We start from the raw sequence: 13,100 nt of genomic DNA on the forward strand, positions 1-13,100 counted from the left end.
GACAAGTAATTTTGAGATTAAATTGCTTGGAAAATAAATGCATTTCACATAAGCTTTCTAGGAAAACATGTCTATTATAGATATATTACATCTTAAGAATGACTACTGATTTACATGTGTAAAAGAAACCTAAAAATTATAGGGTAGATTCTATAATGCAGAAGGAACTAATCTGAATCAGAATCACTAGTGAAGACTAGACTACAGAAGAACATTTCAGTAGGAAGGAACCTACGACAACCATCTAGTCCAACCGCCTGACCACTTCAGGGTTGACCAAGTTAAGGCATGTTGTTAAGGGCATTGTCCAAATGCCTGTTGAACACTGACAGGCTTGGGCCATCGACCACATCCCTAGGGAGCCTGTTCCAGGGTTTGATCACGCTCTCAGTAAAGAAATGTTTCCTAATGTCCAGTCTAAACCTCTCCTGGGGCAGCTTTGAACCATTCCCATGTGTCCTGTCACTAGATACCAGGGAGAAGAGCTCAGCACCTCCCTTTCCACTTCCCCTCCTCAGGAAGCTGCAGACAGTAACGAGGTCACCCCTCACCCTCCTTCTCTCCAGACTAGACAAACCCAGTGTCCTCAACCACTCCTCACAGGGCTCTTCTTCCAGCCCCTTCACCAGCTTTGTTGCCCTCCTCTGGATGCATTCAAGGACCTTCTCGTCCTTCTTACATGGTGGGGACCAGAACTGCACACAGTACTCAAGGTGAGGCTGCACCAATGCTGAATAACAGCAGGACAGTCACCCCTTTTGACCAGCTGGTTCTGCCATGTTTGATGCCCCCCAGGACACAGTTTGCCCCCTTGGCTGCCAGGGCACACACTGGTGCTCCTATTGAGCCTGTTGCCGACCAGCATCCCCAGATCCCTTTCCACAGGGCTGCTCTCCAGCCACTTCCCTTCCAGTTTATACTTGTGCCCAGCACTACTCCATTCCAGGTGCAGAATCCAGCATTTTGACTCATTAAATTTCATCCCATTCACGATTGCCCAATGCTCCAGTCTATCCTGATCCTTCTGCAAGGCCTCCTGTCCATCAAGAGAGTCAACGGCACCTCCCAGTTTTGTATCATCAGCAAGCTTGCTCACAGTACATTCACCTCCTGAATCCAGATTGTTGATAAATATATTGAACAGGACTGACCCTCGAACTGAGCACTGAGGGAACACACTAAAACAGCACAAACTTGTATCACTGATAAAACATTCCAGATTAGGAAGAGCAACTAGTATTTGAAGGTAGGTACCCTGTCGTCTTCTATGGAAAAAATCACTACTGAAATTGTCTAAACTAATGGCAATAAATATGTTTAAATTATTTACAAGTCCAAGGTGACACAACTTCCCTTACAGTAAAAATAGGCGGCTTTCTTCAGAAAGATTTCTAAAGCTCTGGATATCTAAAAGCTGTTTATATTTTTGATTATTCAAATGCTTTGCTTTAAATTTATAGACAAAAAGGTACAAATAATAAAATGCTAAATTCCAGTAGCTGTTATACAACGTTCATAATGTTTTGACTAAAATCTATTATCTTGTAACAAAGAATGAAGTGATTGCAGGCATATCGTATACAATTAAAACATTCCTAACTCAATGCTCAATATTTTACAAAGAAGATCATGCTTAATATCAATTAGTGCCTTATAAAAATACAGACTAAATTATGGTTCCCGTTCAGACCAATTTGCATTAGGACAGACAAAATAAAGAAAAACACATCTATGCAGACATTCATCATCAGGTAACAAGCAGAAAACCCTCCTTCTTTAAAGCTGTTTTAAAAACAGAACTGAGAAGAAAAAAGTTTTTGATGGGTAAAAGGAAGTATAGGATAGGTAAGAAATAAGAAAGGCAAAAACCAAAACCAAGAATAAACAGCAGCAAAAAAAAGAAAGAGGAAAAGTATGAACTAGCAACCAAAACCCAAAAGTTTTAAGGCGGAGTATGCATCTGAAAAGGCTGAAGATGATGTAAAGTGGTTGAATTGATGGAGATAGTAGCTGTGTTCTCAACTTCATGCAGAAAGTAGAGATGAAAAGAAAAAAGAAATCGGGTACAAAAAAATAGCTTAAGATGATAAGCATTATTAGTCATAACCAAAACCAGTACTTGTACTTCAAAGAAACCATCTGTGCTTTCTGTCAGTCTCGAAAGTCACCTACTAAACAGCACCACAAACCATTAGTGTGTTTTAGAAGCACCATACATAAAAGTATGTTTTCATCGCGTTTCTTCTTAAACGCAAACAAACAAGCAAAAATCCAAACACAACCCCGAAACACCAAAATTAAAACACAACAGGTTTTATTCACATCTGGATCGCAGAGTTTCAGCATAGGAGAGTTCAAGTGAAAGTTGATATGTCAACATCCTGCCACTTTAAAGAAAAAGAAAACCATTTCCATACTGTAAAGAAAAGCTATAACAGGAAAACATGAAATTGCATGTTTAAAAACACATTCTGCATTTGAATGGCAATTATAAAGTGCGTTACTTTTACTCATCACATTACTGGAAACTTACGGTTACAGGAATATGTCAGTAAATGTTTATATTTACAACATTAGCAATATTTTTTTTGCAATTTTAGCACCTCGAATATTTTGCTAAAACTAACAACTGACACATCGAAAATAAGCTACTTACCAGCAATTATTGCTCTTAGAAGACAGTTACTGCAACAATTCCCCATTCCTGTGTCCATTCTTAGTGTGTAGCATTGAGTGAGGGATGTTCAGAGCTCAAAGTTGGGAACCTTTCAAGCATCTCACCAGTAGGTGGCACATTTACCCACTATAGAAGCATAACAGCCTATAACTGCCCCAACTGTCAGTACATTTTAATACAAGACAGAAAAAGAAAAATAACCTCTAAATCTAGAGGGCTGTCAATGATTATTATGACTACTGTGTTATGAGAAAGAGCACTAAAACCGCATAACCTCCTTTTCCCAGAAGGTAAACATTATGACTGAATCCCTGCCTTGCAAACTTCAAGATGCAAAGACATCTAATTAAATGGTAACAACTAAAATCTTAAAAATGAAGCTTAGACTGGTTCCTATAGACAGTCTATTCATATTGTCATCAATAGCCAACAGCCTCAATTAATTGAGGTAAGCCATGTTTACATTATACAGACAGATAAATGGCTCATACAGCAAACAAATTCAGCAGCTAATTATAGATTTGAAGTTTCCATTCAATTAGCTATACAAATAAAATCCTATTTTGCATTTGTTTTCCATTATGTTTATTTTATTAGAATAAATCTGAAAACATCAAGGTCTGGAATGGTCCTGAATTTCTTGCTGAACTCCAGCAGATATTAACAGGTTGGGATACTCTCTCCACCCTAGTCTACTATCTGATGCTGCATCTGTATTAGCTGAGTATTTCTGCTAAAATGATTAGTAGCATTAGTTAGCAGTGCCACCACATTACAAATATCATTACATTGTTATATTAATAGCTGAAGTTTCTACTACAGCTGCTACTGGAAACTGAGAACTTGAGAAGACCATGTTTAATCAGTTTATATACAAGTCTCACCAAAAGGTTATCTGCACAACTGCAATAGCTACAAGCATTCTCTCAAATCCTGCCTCAGAGCCTGAAATCAAATTTCGTGGTGGTCCACTGTGGCAAAATTGTGAATAAATTGGGACCTGACCAAGGTAACAAATTTACAAAAATAAAACAAGGGAGTTGTGCCTCAACATACTGCCTGACCTTCTGCACACCCCTCAAAAAAGCCCCATCAATCTAAAAAAAACTTCTTTGGAATTTAAAGCAAGTTTAAAAAGCGTGGCAGGGAAGTTACGGGTGGGTGAAATTTATCCAGAAACAGAAATGAAAAGCTTTCAGCAAACAGCGATAAATAACCAAAAAACAGCTGAAATGAGCTCCTCACCTGTTAGCAGATAAGGGGACAGGCAGTTGACGCAGTTAGTTACTAGCCATTATGTCTCATCAGTGAGTAGTTGCACATCAATTGCTGGTGAGGTGGTTCACCGGCCCCGAACATTCCACATCCAGTCACACACATAAGGCATGGATCGGGAGAGTGGGAAAAACTAGAAATTACAACACTTACCTTTGAAGAATACACAGTACTTTTTCTATGAATTTTCTTAAAGAACATATGATAATAATGTACGTGTAACTGCATGATGGGTGAAAATTGATCCGAAAGAGTCAAATTCAAAATCTTTGGAGTAAACGTATGCAATATAATTAACTTAGGAGTCAATAAGTATTCATTTTTTTTTAAAACACATTTTCTTCACCTGATTATTAAACATTATTAAGTTGCTCTACATTGGCAGCTTCGTACACTTTTAAGGTCATGCTATTTTTCTTCTTTATGTTGCATAAAGAGGCCTGAATGAAAACTAAGTTTTAATCTTTCAAATACCAGATATGTTCGTTATTCTTAGTTCTGACAAATTTGCAAGTTTACAATAAGCATTTTATTAAAATACACACTTAAAGTAAACATTCTACAGTTAAACAGACTGTCCCTCTTACCACTGAACGCTGATTTGGCTACACTGAAAATGACACTGGAAAAAGGTACGTAGTAAAAATTATATACTGCCAAAACAGCGGCTACACATCATCTACCACCGAGATTAACAGTGATAGTTCTCGGTGCCCACCTAGCCACTGGTGCTTATGAACCACTTGTGCTACCATTAGACTTTTCTTGTTTGACTCTTCTAGAAAACATCTGAGCAAGGAGGGTTTTTTAAGTGCCTGATTACAAATTCTTATCTTTCTTATTTTTTGGGGAAGCTCATGGTTAAGATTCCCGAAAATCAGCCTCACCAACCACTAGAATTGTTGACTGTTGTTAGATCACTCACCTGGTGTGATCTGTGAAGAGTAGAAATGACAAAGCTTTCACCATGGTGGATCCCAGATCCCTAAACCTGGGCCACGCCAAACTGGCATAAATGAGAGTTACGCTACTTGATTTCAGGAGATCACCTTTGTGCCTGACCACCCCAGCAATGTGAGAAGCACAAAGATTGTACTTTAGTATGCTGAGCATATTGCTGCTTCATCATAACTGGAGATACGTTGTGATATCATTTCACTACTACTATAGTTGCTAATAAGTACAGAGAATACCTAGATCCCCTTATACAGGAACACAAATGAAAGAATATTGATCTCAACATTTCAGGCCAGTTTTATACATCATAAAGCAATAAATGGAAAGCCATTTTTCAAGAACACCAAAAGCCATTTTTTTCAGAACACCAAAAGCCATTTTTTCCCTCCGAAACCTGCTACTACTGGCTTTAAAGGGGTTTGTACATGTTTTTAACTTATTTTCAGAATTATTTTATTACAATGTGTTAAAAAGGAAATAATAAAATAGTTCCATCCATTTTAATCAATACCATGCACGCTCACGTAAGACATCAGTATCACTGATAATGATTACTAGTGTTTTAAAAACTAGTGCATATCCAGAAATACTGCTATGAATGTATTTTGATTGCATTCAATTGCTCTGCCAGATCCTCTCGTGCAAAGGATTCTCTCGCCTATTTATTTTTTGTAACAACGACGTATTTTTTAATCAAATATCTGTCTGGGCAGAAATTAGCACACAATTTTATCACTTATATTTTTTACGATTTAATGTAACTACTCACCTTTGTGGTAGCTATACTATTTACAAAGCTGATTTGCTGAAACCCTTTTTCACTTAAAGTGAGACACACATCCCACCGTTCATTCACAACTTCATGAATAACTTTGAGTGCAACTCCAGTTTCATCCAGCTTGTCTTTTACGTAGAGATCTACGTAACTGCGAAATCCATTTACCTATGAGTAATACAGATATCAATTACTATTCTTTGCATAAAATACTCAGCACACTTAAAATGTTTTAAATGAGGCTCTTACAGGTAGTTTCTTCCCATTCAACATGACTTTGACTCCTTTGCATGACCCAGCCAAATCATATGCTCTTCTTGTCATGAGGGCCACAATATCCTTATCAAGTTTTTCCATTTTAAATTTAGATAGATCTGGCTGGAATGTAATGCATGTGTAGTCATCACCATCGAAATGCTTAATCTTGGGTTCAGAGGTCTTCATCATGTTGTTCATCCAAGTCTTTAGAAACAAAATATTTTAGATGTTAGTTTACAGTACATGTTATCATCCTCCTTTGTTCCATTTTCCTGTTATGCTACGATTGCAACAGCTACACAACAAAAAGCTCAGAGGCTTCTTTCAGAAGTTTCCCTTGGTAAAACGCTATGCATAAAATTAATTGCTTCACCAAGATTTGCAAAGCATTGGTGACAGAAGATTTCTGTAAATATGCAGGTATATTTACATTGATGGACGTGATTCTAATGCAAATAGAGCCTTATTGCCCATCAGTTTAACACTTTCAATCTACCACACTGCAGAGACTCAAATCGTCTCAGAGACAGCATCTTAGTGGCTGTGCAGTGTACCAAGGCATGCTTCTTGACAAAGCAGCTTGCTCAGACTTGACTCAGGAGTCTCGGTATTGTTGCCTATTTAAGAACACAGGTGCATTTATAAGACCAAGTAGAATGCCTACTCACAGCTTATACCAAAGTTCAGTTGTATGAAATTATCACAATTTTTGAAAACACTGGAAAACATAGAGCTTTATGTAGCATGTTGTTTTCAAAAAGTTCTGCCTTTTGGCAGTCAGCAGAAAATATTACATTTTTAAAGAGACAGGTAAAACCATTGAAATGTATTGTTTATGTAGTGACATGACAGCATAATCAGAAATTAGATAATTGTCCAGAAAAAAAGAAGGAAGCCACCAACTGGGAAAGACTCCAAAGCCAAGGAACTTTGGTATCTAACACTGTAACAATGTTCTTTAAACTTTTGGAAAGGTGGCCATCTCAAAGCTATATACAGTAGATCAGATTACATTAAATCCTTGGTCTGTACGCTAACAATTATAATTATAAGCAATGGGTACAAATGGGGAGGGAAGGGAGTTTGCACCGAAGTCTAGCTAGGCTAATGAAATTTGTGACATAAACACTGAACAATCTTTTTCTTAATACTATTAAAAATTTTCTAGATAATTGCTCAGCTAAGTATAAAGATTTTTTGGACAAATTATGTAACAGCAACTACAAAATGTTTCCATTAAATATATTTCTTTTCACATGTACATTAATGTATTTTAGTTTTAACAGAATAAATTTGCTTTTCATTTTCAGTCACTTAACACACCCGAGAAAAATATTACTTAACAAAAAACCCCAAATTCTAATACACAGAAATACCAATTTTACTGACTGAACTACCTAGCCTGCAAACTCTGCACATGCATTTGAATGTTAAATGATTAATTTCATGAAATATTCATGAAATATAGAAAACATGTTAAATTTTAAATTTATAATTACAGCAAAGGAAAAAAATTGAGGTCATTTCTATACCTGCTTAAAGCTATGTTTGTATTCCTTGCAAGCAGTTTCAACTGTAAACTTTGTACTAAATATGTTACAAAGTTTTGCACCATAGCCATTGCGTCCACCTGAAAAAACAACATAGAGGAAGATTTTAACAGCAGAACCAGATTTATGATATTCAGAGACTGTGTCAATGAAGTAAAATCTTCCTATATAAGACAAAAGTTGGGCCACATGTCAACAGCTAACAAAGGAAGCCAGAGATGGAGTATCACACTACCTCCAAGCTGGTGCAACTGCTTCTGCCTCCAAAATGAGCAATTCACTCCTCCCCGCAAGGCCAGCTTATAGAAATGCAAGTGACCTCAACACCCTGATTAGCTGAAAACTAAGTCATGATCAGATCCAAATTACTCTGCAACCACACATCATAATATGGCCAAAATACATGCGGTGAGATAAAACAGAACTAACTTTCCTTCATGATCTAAATTAGAGTTACTTCACATTTAGGATAACAAATCATACCCTAATTTATTAAATTTATTTTTCCCTTCCTTTCAAGAGCATAAATGTTAAAACACTTGCATATGTTATAATTAAAATATTAAGATATGTTGTTTGTTACTGAACAAGTACTGACATTAAAGATGCAAATGTAAAGTTCTCTGTAAACATGGACATTAAAAAAGAAAAAGTAAGATTTTTTCTTTAAGTCATTTTAGCCTAAGAGAGCTATAGTGATGGTGACTAAGTGATCATCTGTTACACAACAGAACAGAAAAAGTAAGAAGAGAAAGCATACTGAAAAGCAAACAATGGCTTGACTGAACAAAAACAGAGCATGTTAAATAGTCTTGCCTGTAACTTTTTTCTCGTCATCATCGTAGTTGCTGGATGTTAGCAGCTGCCCAAAGATTAAAGCAGGTACATATACTTTTTCTACTTTGTGTTCCACAACTGGTATACCCTTTCCATTATTCCATATGCTGATAATGTTTGATTCCCTATAAAATAGTGAAGACATTGTCAATTAACATAAACTTGAAAACAGACTCCTGCATACATTTTACCTGTTTAAATAACCACATAAAATACAATAAAAAACCATATTCTTACCACATTTATTCACAGCTCTATCAGTTTTAATTACAAAAAAACATGTTTTTGTGCTTATTAGATGTTTGCCCAGACATGACAGTATTTCATATTACAAAAATAACCTCCAAAAGTCTGTTGAAGAGCTTTCACTGTCAATATGATCTGCAACAGAGTCCTGAAGTTTAGTGACAGAATTATATTTAAGATAGAGATGCAGCTTTTTGGGTTTAATTGAAGTCAACCCAAGCACAGCCAAGTTATCATCTGTTTAAAACTATTATTTCCCAGTTGTGATAAACATCATAATTTATTTTATGCATCAATGCAAAAATCCATCAACACCTGGCATTGTTAATACTAGTAGCTCATATAGAATTTCATTTCAGACTATCAGAGAGTTCAAAATCATGACAGGTCAGGCAGATTGGCACTACCATTTCCTTCCCACTCCATGATAAAAACAATTTGGTCTAGAGAAACTGATAATACACTGAAAACCTGCAGAAAAATTATTTCTTAGTATATTTAGCCTAATGATCAGGTGTTACATTTAGGTTTCTAAAACATTTTTTGTTCAGTTAAATATCATGAAAAGGTACTACTAAAGGAACTCAATCAACATCTATTTAACAATGGTTTCTCATTAGGAAATATCTCTTTAGGTATTCGATTTTGAAAAACAGTGGTAATGACACACAGTCAATCTGCAGTTCCAGTGTGATTCAGCTGACTAATTCAAACATAACCTTTTCCTAATACTAAAGGAGTTAACATAGAAGTTCAAGAGGTGGAAAATTACGTTACAAAACCTCAAGGCTGTTATTTATTATTTATAAGCAACCTGGCTGGTCATAGTTATATACTGCCAAACTTCCACAGAATCATGAATTTTATAATCTTCTGGCTTTAAGTTTCATTCAATCAAACATTAACGAATGACTTAGGAAAACAAATTATTATCAATTCAGTATGGTTGTACTTACTGTTGACCACTTTTAATTCACCTTTTCATCTTAAAATATGAAGCTAATGGAAACAATTCCAAAAATATTATTTTGCTTTAAAAAAAATCCTGTTTAATTTAGTAAAATAATTAGTACAAATATGAACTTCGATAGCACTGGCAGGGAAAGTAAGTGAAAACATGATTTTACTTACGGATCAATGGAAATTTTAATACAAGTCATATTCTTGTCCCTCTGCTTATTATCAGCAGCATTTACTATGAAACAAATAACACAAATTAACACTAATTAATTACTTGGTCTGTAAAACTGATTATATACATATTTCACCACAAGTTACAATGGCCCAGGCATTTCTTAATCTGGTATGTTTTTGTATATTCTGTATCTTATTACTGAAATCTATAAATATGACCAAGAATCTGCAAAAAGATATTTTCAACCTTCTTATAATTACTGACTCTATTTCTAGCAGTTAGACTATCTTTGAAACAAATATAGAAGAGTATTTTGTGAGTCTGTTGTCATCACTGTTCTTAACATACTGAACACCTCATTCTTCTGTTGCTGCATTTGTTTGGATATTTATCACATCATGTATGTTAAAAACCATAGGCAATTATATACATCACCAGATCAGTTTACACATCCTTTTGCCACTGAAACCCAATGCTGAAAAAGTCACATCCATTAAGGAGTGCTTTGATTGCAGCAAAAGTTATCTCTGAAGAGCCTGTGAGACTTTTAACTATTAGTTTACACAGTTTAGGATCAGAAGAAGGATAACTGGAAGTTAACATCTGATCAGAATTTAATGAAACTGCACTCTAATGTATATTAACTACAAACAACAGAAATCAGAAATGCAACTATGGCCATTAACCATGAAAACACATTACAATCATTTTCAGCATTTGTCTCATCACCCAGGAAATAGATCAAAATAAAACCCCAAAACACCTAAAGGGCATGAAGATAAATAAATTAAAATATCTAAATAGATTACAAGGACCACAATATAAGACCAGATATTACAAGGTGCTTTTGCTAAAATCATTAAGTGCAGTTTCATTAAAAAGTATGCACAGCTACAATGTTAAATTTTCGTAATGTTATTACACTGACATCTAGCTCTCAAAGCACACTCTGTACAGCACTTATCAGTGCTACATAAAGAGGCAATAAGCCATACAGTACTATGATAATGATAACAATTTTTCTTTCGAATGGGACAAGATGGAAGTGACTACCTCCAATGAAAAGCCTGTTAATTTCATCTGTGAAGCGGCACTCAAAAAAGAAGTGTCAAAAGATTTTCATTCTTATTTTTCTTGAATTAAGTAATAAGTAAAAAAAACAAAAATAAAAAAATTAAAAATCCTTCTGTTCCACCTGGCCAAGATATAGTCTTCATTGCCTCCAAGACAGCAATGCTGTAAAGCATAGTTTTAGAGGTGTGGATAAGTGCTGAACCCAATGAAGGTTATGACAAAACTTCCATTCACCTCCATAGACCATAGTTTAGTTTACAATCTAATCTCATCAATCCTTACAACATAACCCTCATTAAAACTGATTAGCCCAAGAATTCATGTCAATTAACCCAAAGTATCACTTCAGCACACTGTTCAGATGTTGCACATCTCTACTGCTGGCTAATCCTCAATGTGTGCCTGTTAACAAGAGACTATCATAAACAGTGATTCAGGCACTTAGGGCAGAATTTTCTAAAAGTCATTTGTTAGTGCCTCAGTCACCATGCTTTTAAATAGCAGTACAATACTTATTCATTTTAAAACTGTCTGAAGTCTAGAATGATCTGTGTAGGAATCACCATCACCACCACTATCAGTCTGTACAGAAGAAGGTAGTTCTAATGATTCATGAGATCATGATCTAAGTTAACACTGAGATAACTTTCAGTTTTCTTCCTTCAGAAGAATAATCTTCTTCCAAATGTTACTTAAAACTGTGGCCTTGATCAATTTTGCAAATTAAAAATCTTGTAACAATATTGATCATAAAGAGTGATCTAGTTTAGACATTAAGTAACAAATATTTACACTGTCTTACAAGTTCCCTGTTTAAACTGCTCTGTAGTGATGGAATGCACTAAAATTTTCATGCACTGCAGTTTAGTGGGACTCTAAATCTGTGATTTAAACTTAGATACAAATTACTGTGCTTCAAGAGCTCTCAGGAAACTGTGTACTCCTCCATAATACTAAAGCAATATTAATGTTAAAAAAACTTACCAAGGATTTCATCGAAGATCTTGTACAAGCCTGGAACAAAGGTAACTTCTCTGCAATTCATTCCTACATCTTCATCATAAACCCACATTACCTACATTCAAACAAAACAAAATACAAATATTTACTGTCTTGGTAAACCAGTCTATGATTGTGTAAGATCTATTTAGTTCAGTAACTTCACTCTTCCAATGTGATTGCTGCTATCATATGAGACAACAGTAGAAGCAGAAATTTGGCAAAAAATACAAATGTACCCACAAAGATTTCCATAATGAAAATGCATTATTTTCTGCTTGGTGGGAAACTCCAACAGTAAAGACAGCGAAGTCTGAAGCAATTTGCAACTTCATGAAAACTGCTGAAGAAGTACCAGGAGAAGGCTTAAATTCTGTTCTCTACCAAAACAGAACAAAGCATTTTGGGACCTGGAGCAAATGCTACTTACAAATATGTATGCATATTTGTGTGCATATAGTCACGTTTGTAAACACACACTTACACACACGTAACTGTTTACACACATAACTGTGTGTTTATGTTTTGACTGAACTTCAACATTTTCTGAGCATGTTTCTTCAGGTGAACCAAGGACTGCTTTAAGAAGTCTCCTCTTGACCCCTTCCTACACACGCATACATAAACATGACCACAGTTTTTAGCATGATAATTCTGAATACTCAGAAAAGTAAAGATTTGCCTATTTTTTAACCAGAATAGCAATTTCCTCATTCAAACAACAAAAAGTTCTAAGACTGTAAACTTAGTGACACTTACCTGAGTTAATGGCTCCACTGACCCAATGTAGGTATCTGGACGGAGGAGGATGTGCTCAAGCTGAGTCTTTTTCTGATAAACTCTCTCAACAGACATCTTCTTTGAAGTGTCATTTTTATTAATGCTTTCTGAGTCTTCCTTTTTTGAAGCATTGATCTGATTATCAAATAATGTCTAAAACAAAGACACCAACAATCAACTTCATCTATTCAATCTGTCACTCTCAAGATATAAACAAAACCTGACAGAGATTTAAATCACAACCAAAACTTGTCATGTTATTTAAATGTTAAGATTTCAGATGTATGAAGATCAAGCTATCCTCTCCACATAAAAAATTCTACAGATTATGTGACAGTTTCTTAACAAGCTCCCACACATTCAAACTGCAGTGATTTACTAAGCATGATAAACCAAAGTAAGGAAACAACAGTATATCACAAAAGACACTCACTTCCTCAGTTTAAGTATTTGTAACATCCATTTTGTGCTTAAGCATTTGAATTCAAAACACTGAATATTGTTTTGAATAATAACAGCAAAACTACTCTTTTACAT

General features: G+C 35.3%; 1 protein-coding gene across 2 annotated transcripts in view; it reads right to left on the minus strand.

The window, feature by feature from the left end:
* TOP2B (DNA topoisomerase II beta) overlaps positions 1-12,711 on the minus strand; it is a 47,316-nt gene extending 34,605 nt beyond the window's left edge. For both annotated transcript variants that reach the window (XM_065629746.1, XM_065629745.1), the window contains exons 1-7: positions 12,543-12,711; positions 11,769-11,859; positions 9,707-9,770; positions 8,309-8,454; positions 7,475-7,572; positions 5,934-6,146; positions 5,679-5,852 (exon numbers count right to left, since the gene is read on the minus strand). In XM_065629746.1, coding sequence (XP_065485818.1) covers positions 5,679-5,852; positions 5,934-6,146; positions 7,475-7,572; positions 8,309-8,454; positions 9,707-9,770; positions 11,769-11,859; positions 12,543-12,638 — 882 coding nt within the window. In that variant the 5' untranslated portion in view covers positions 12,639-12,711. The remainder of the gene's footprint in view (positions 1-5,678; positions 5,853-5,933; positions 6,147-7,474; positions 7,573-8,308; positions 8,455-9,706; positions 9,771-11,768; positions 11,860-12,542) is intronic.
* Between the last annotated feature and the right edge of the window lie 389 nt (positions 12,712-13,100).

Source organism: Caloenas nicobarica, chromosome 2 (assembly GCF_036013445.1).
Source record: "Caloenas nicobarica isolate bCalNic1 chromosome 2, bCalNic1.hap1, whole genome shotgun sequence".
NCBI classification, from domain to species: Eukaryota; Metazoa; Chordata; class Aves; order Columbiformes; family Columbidae; genus Caloenas; species Caloenas nicobarica.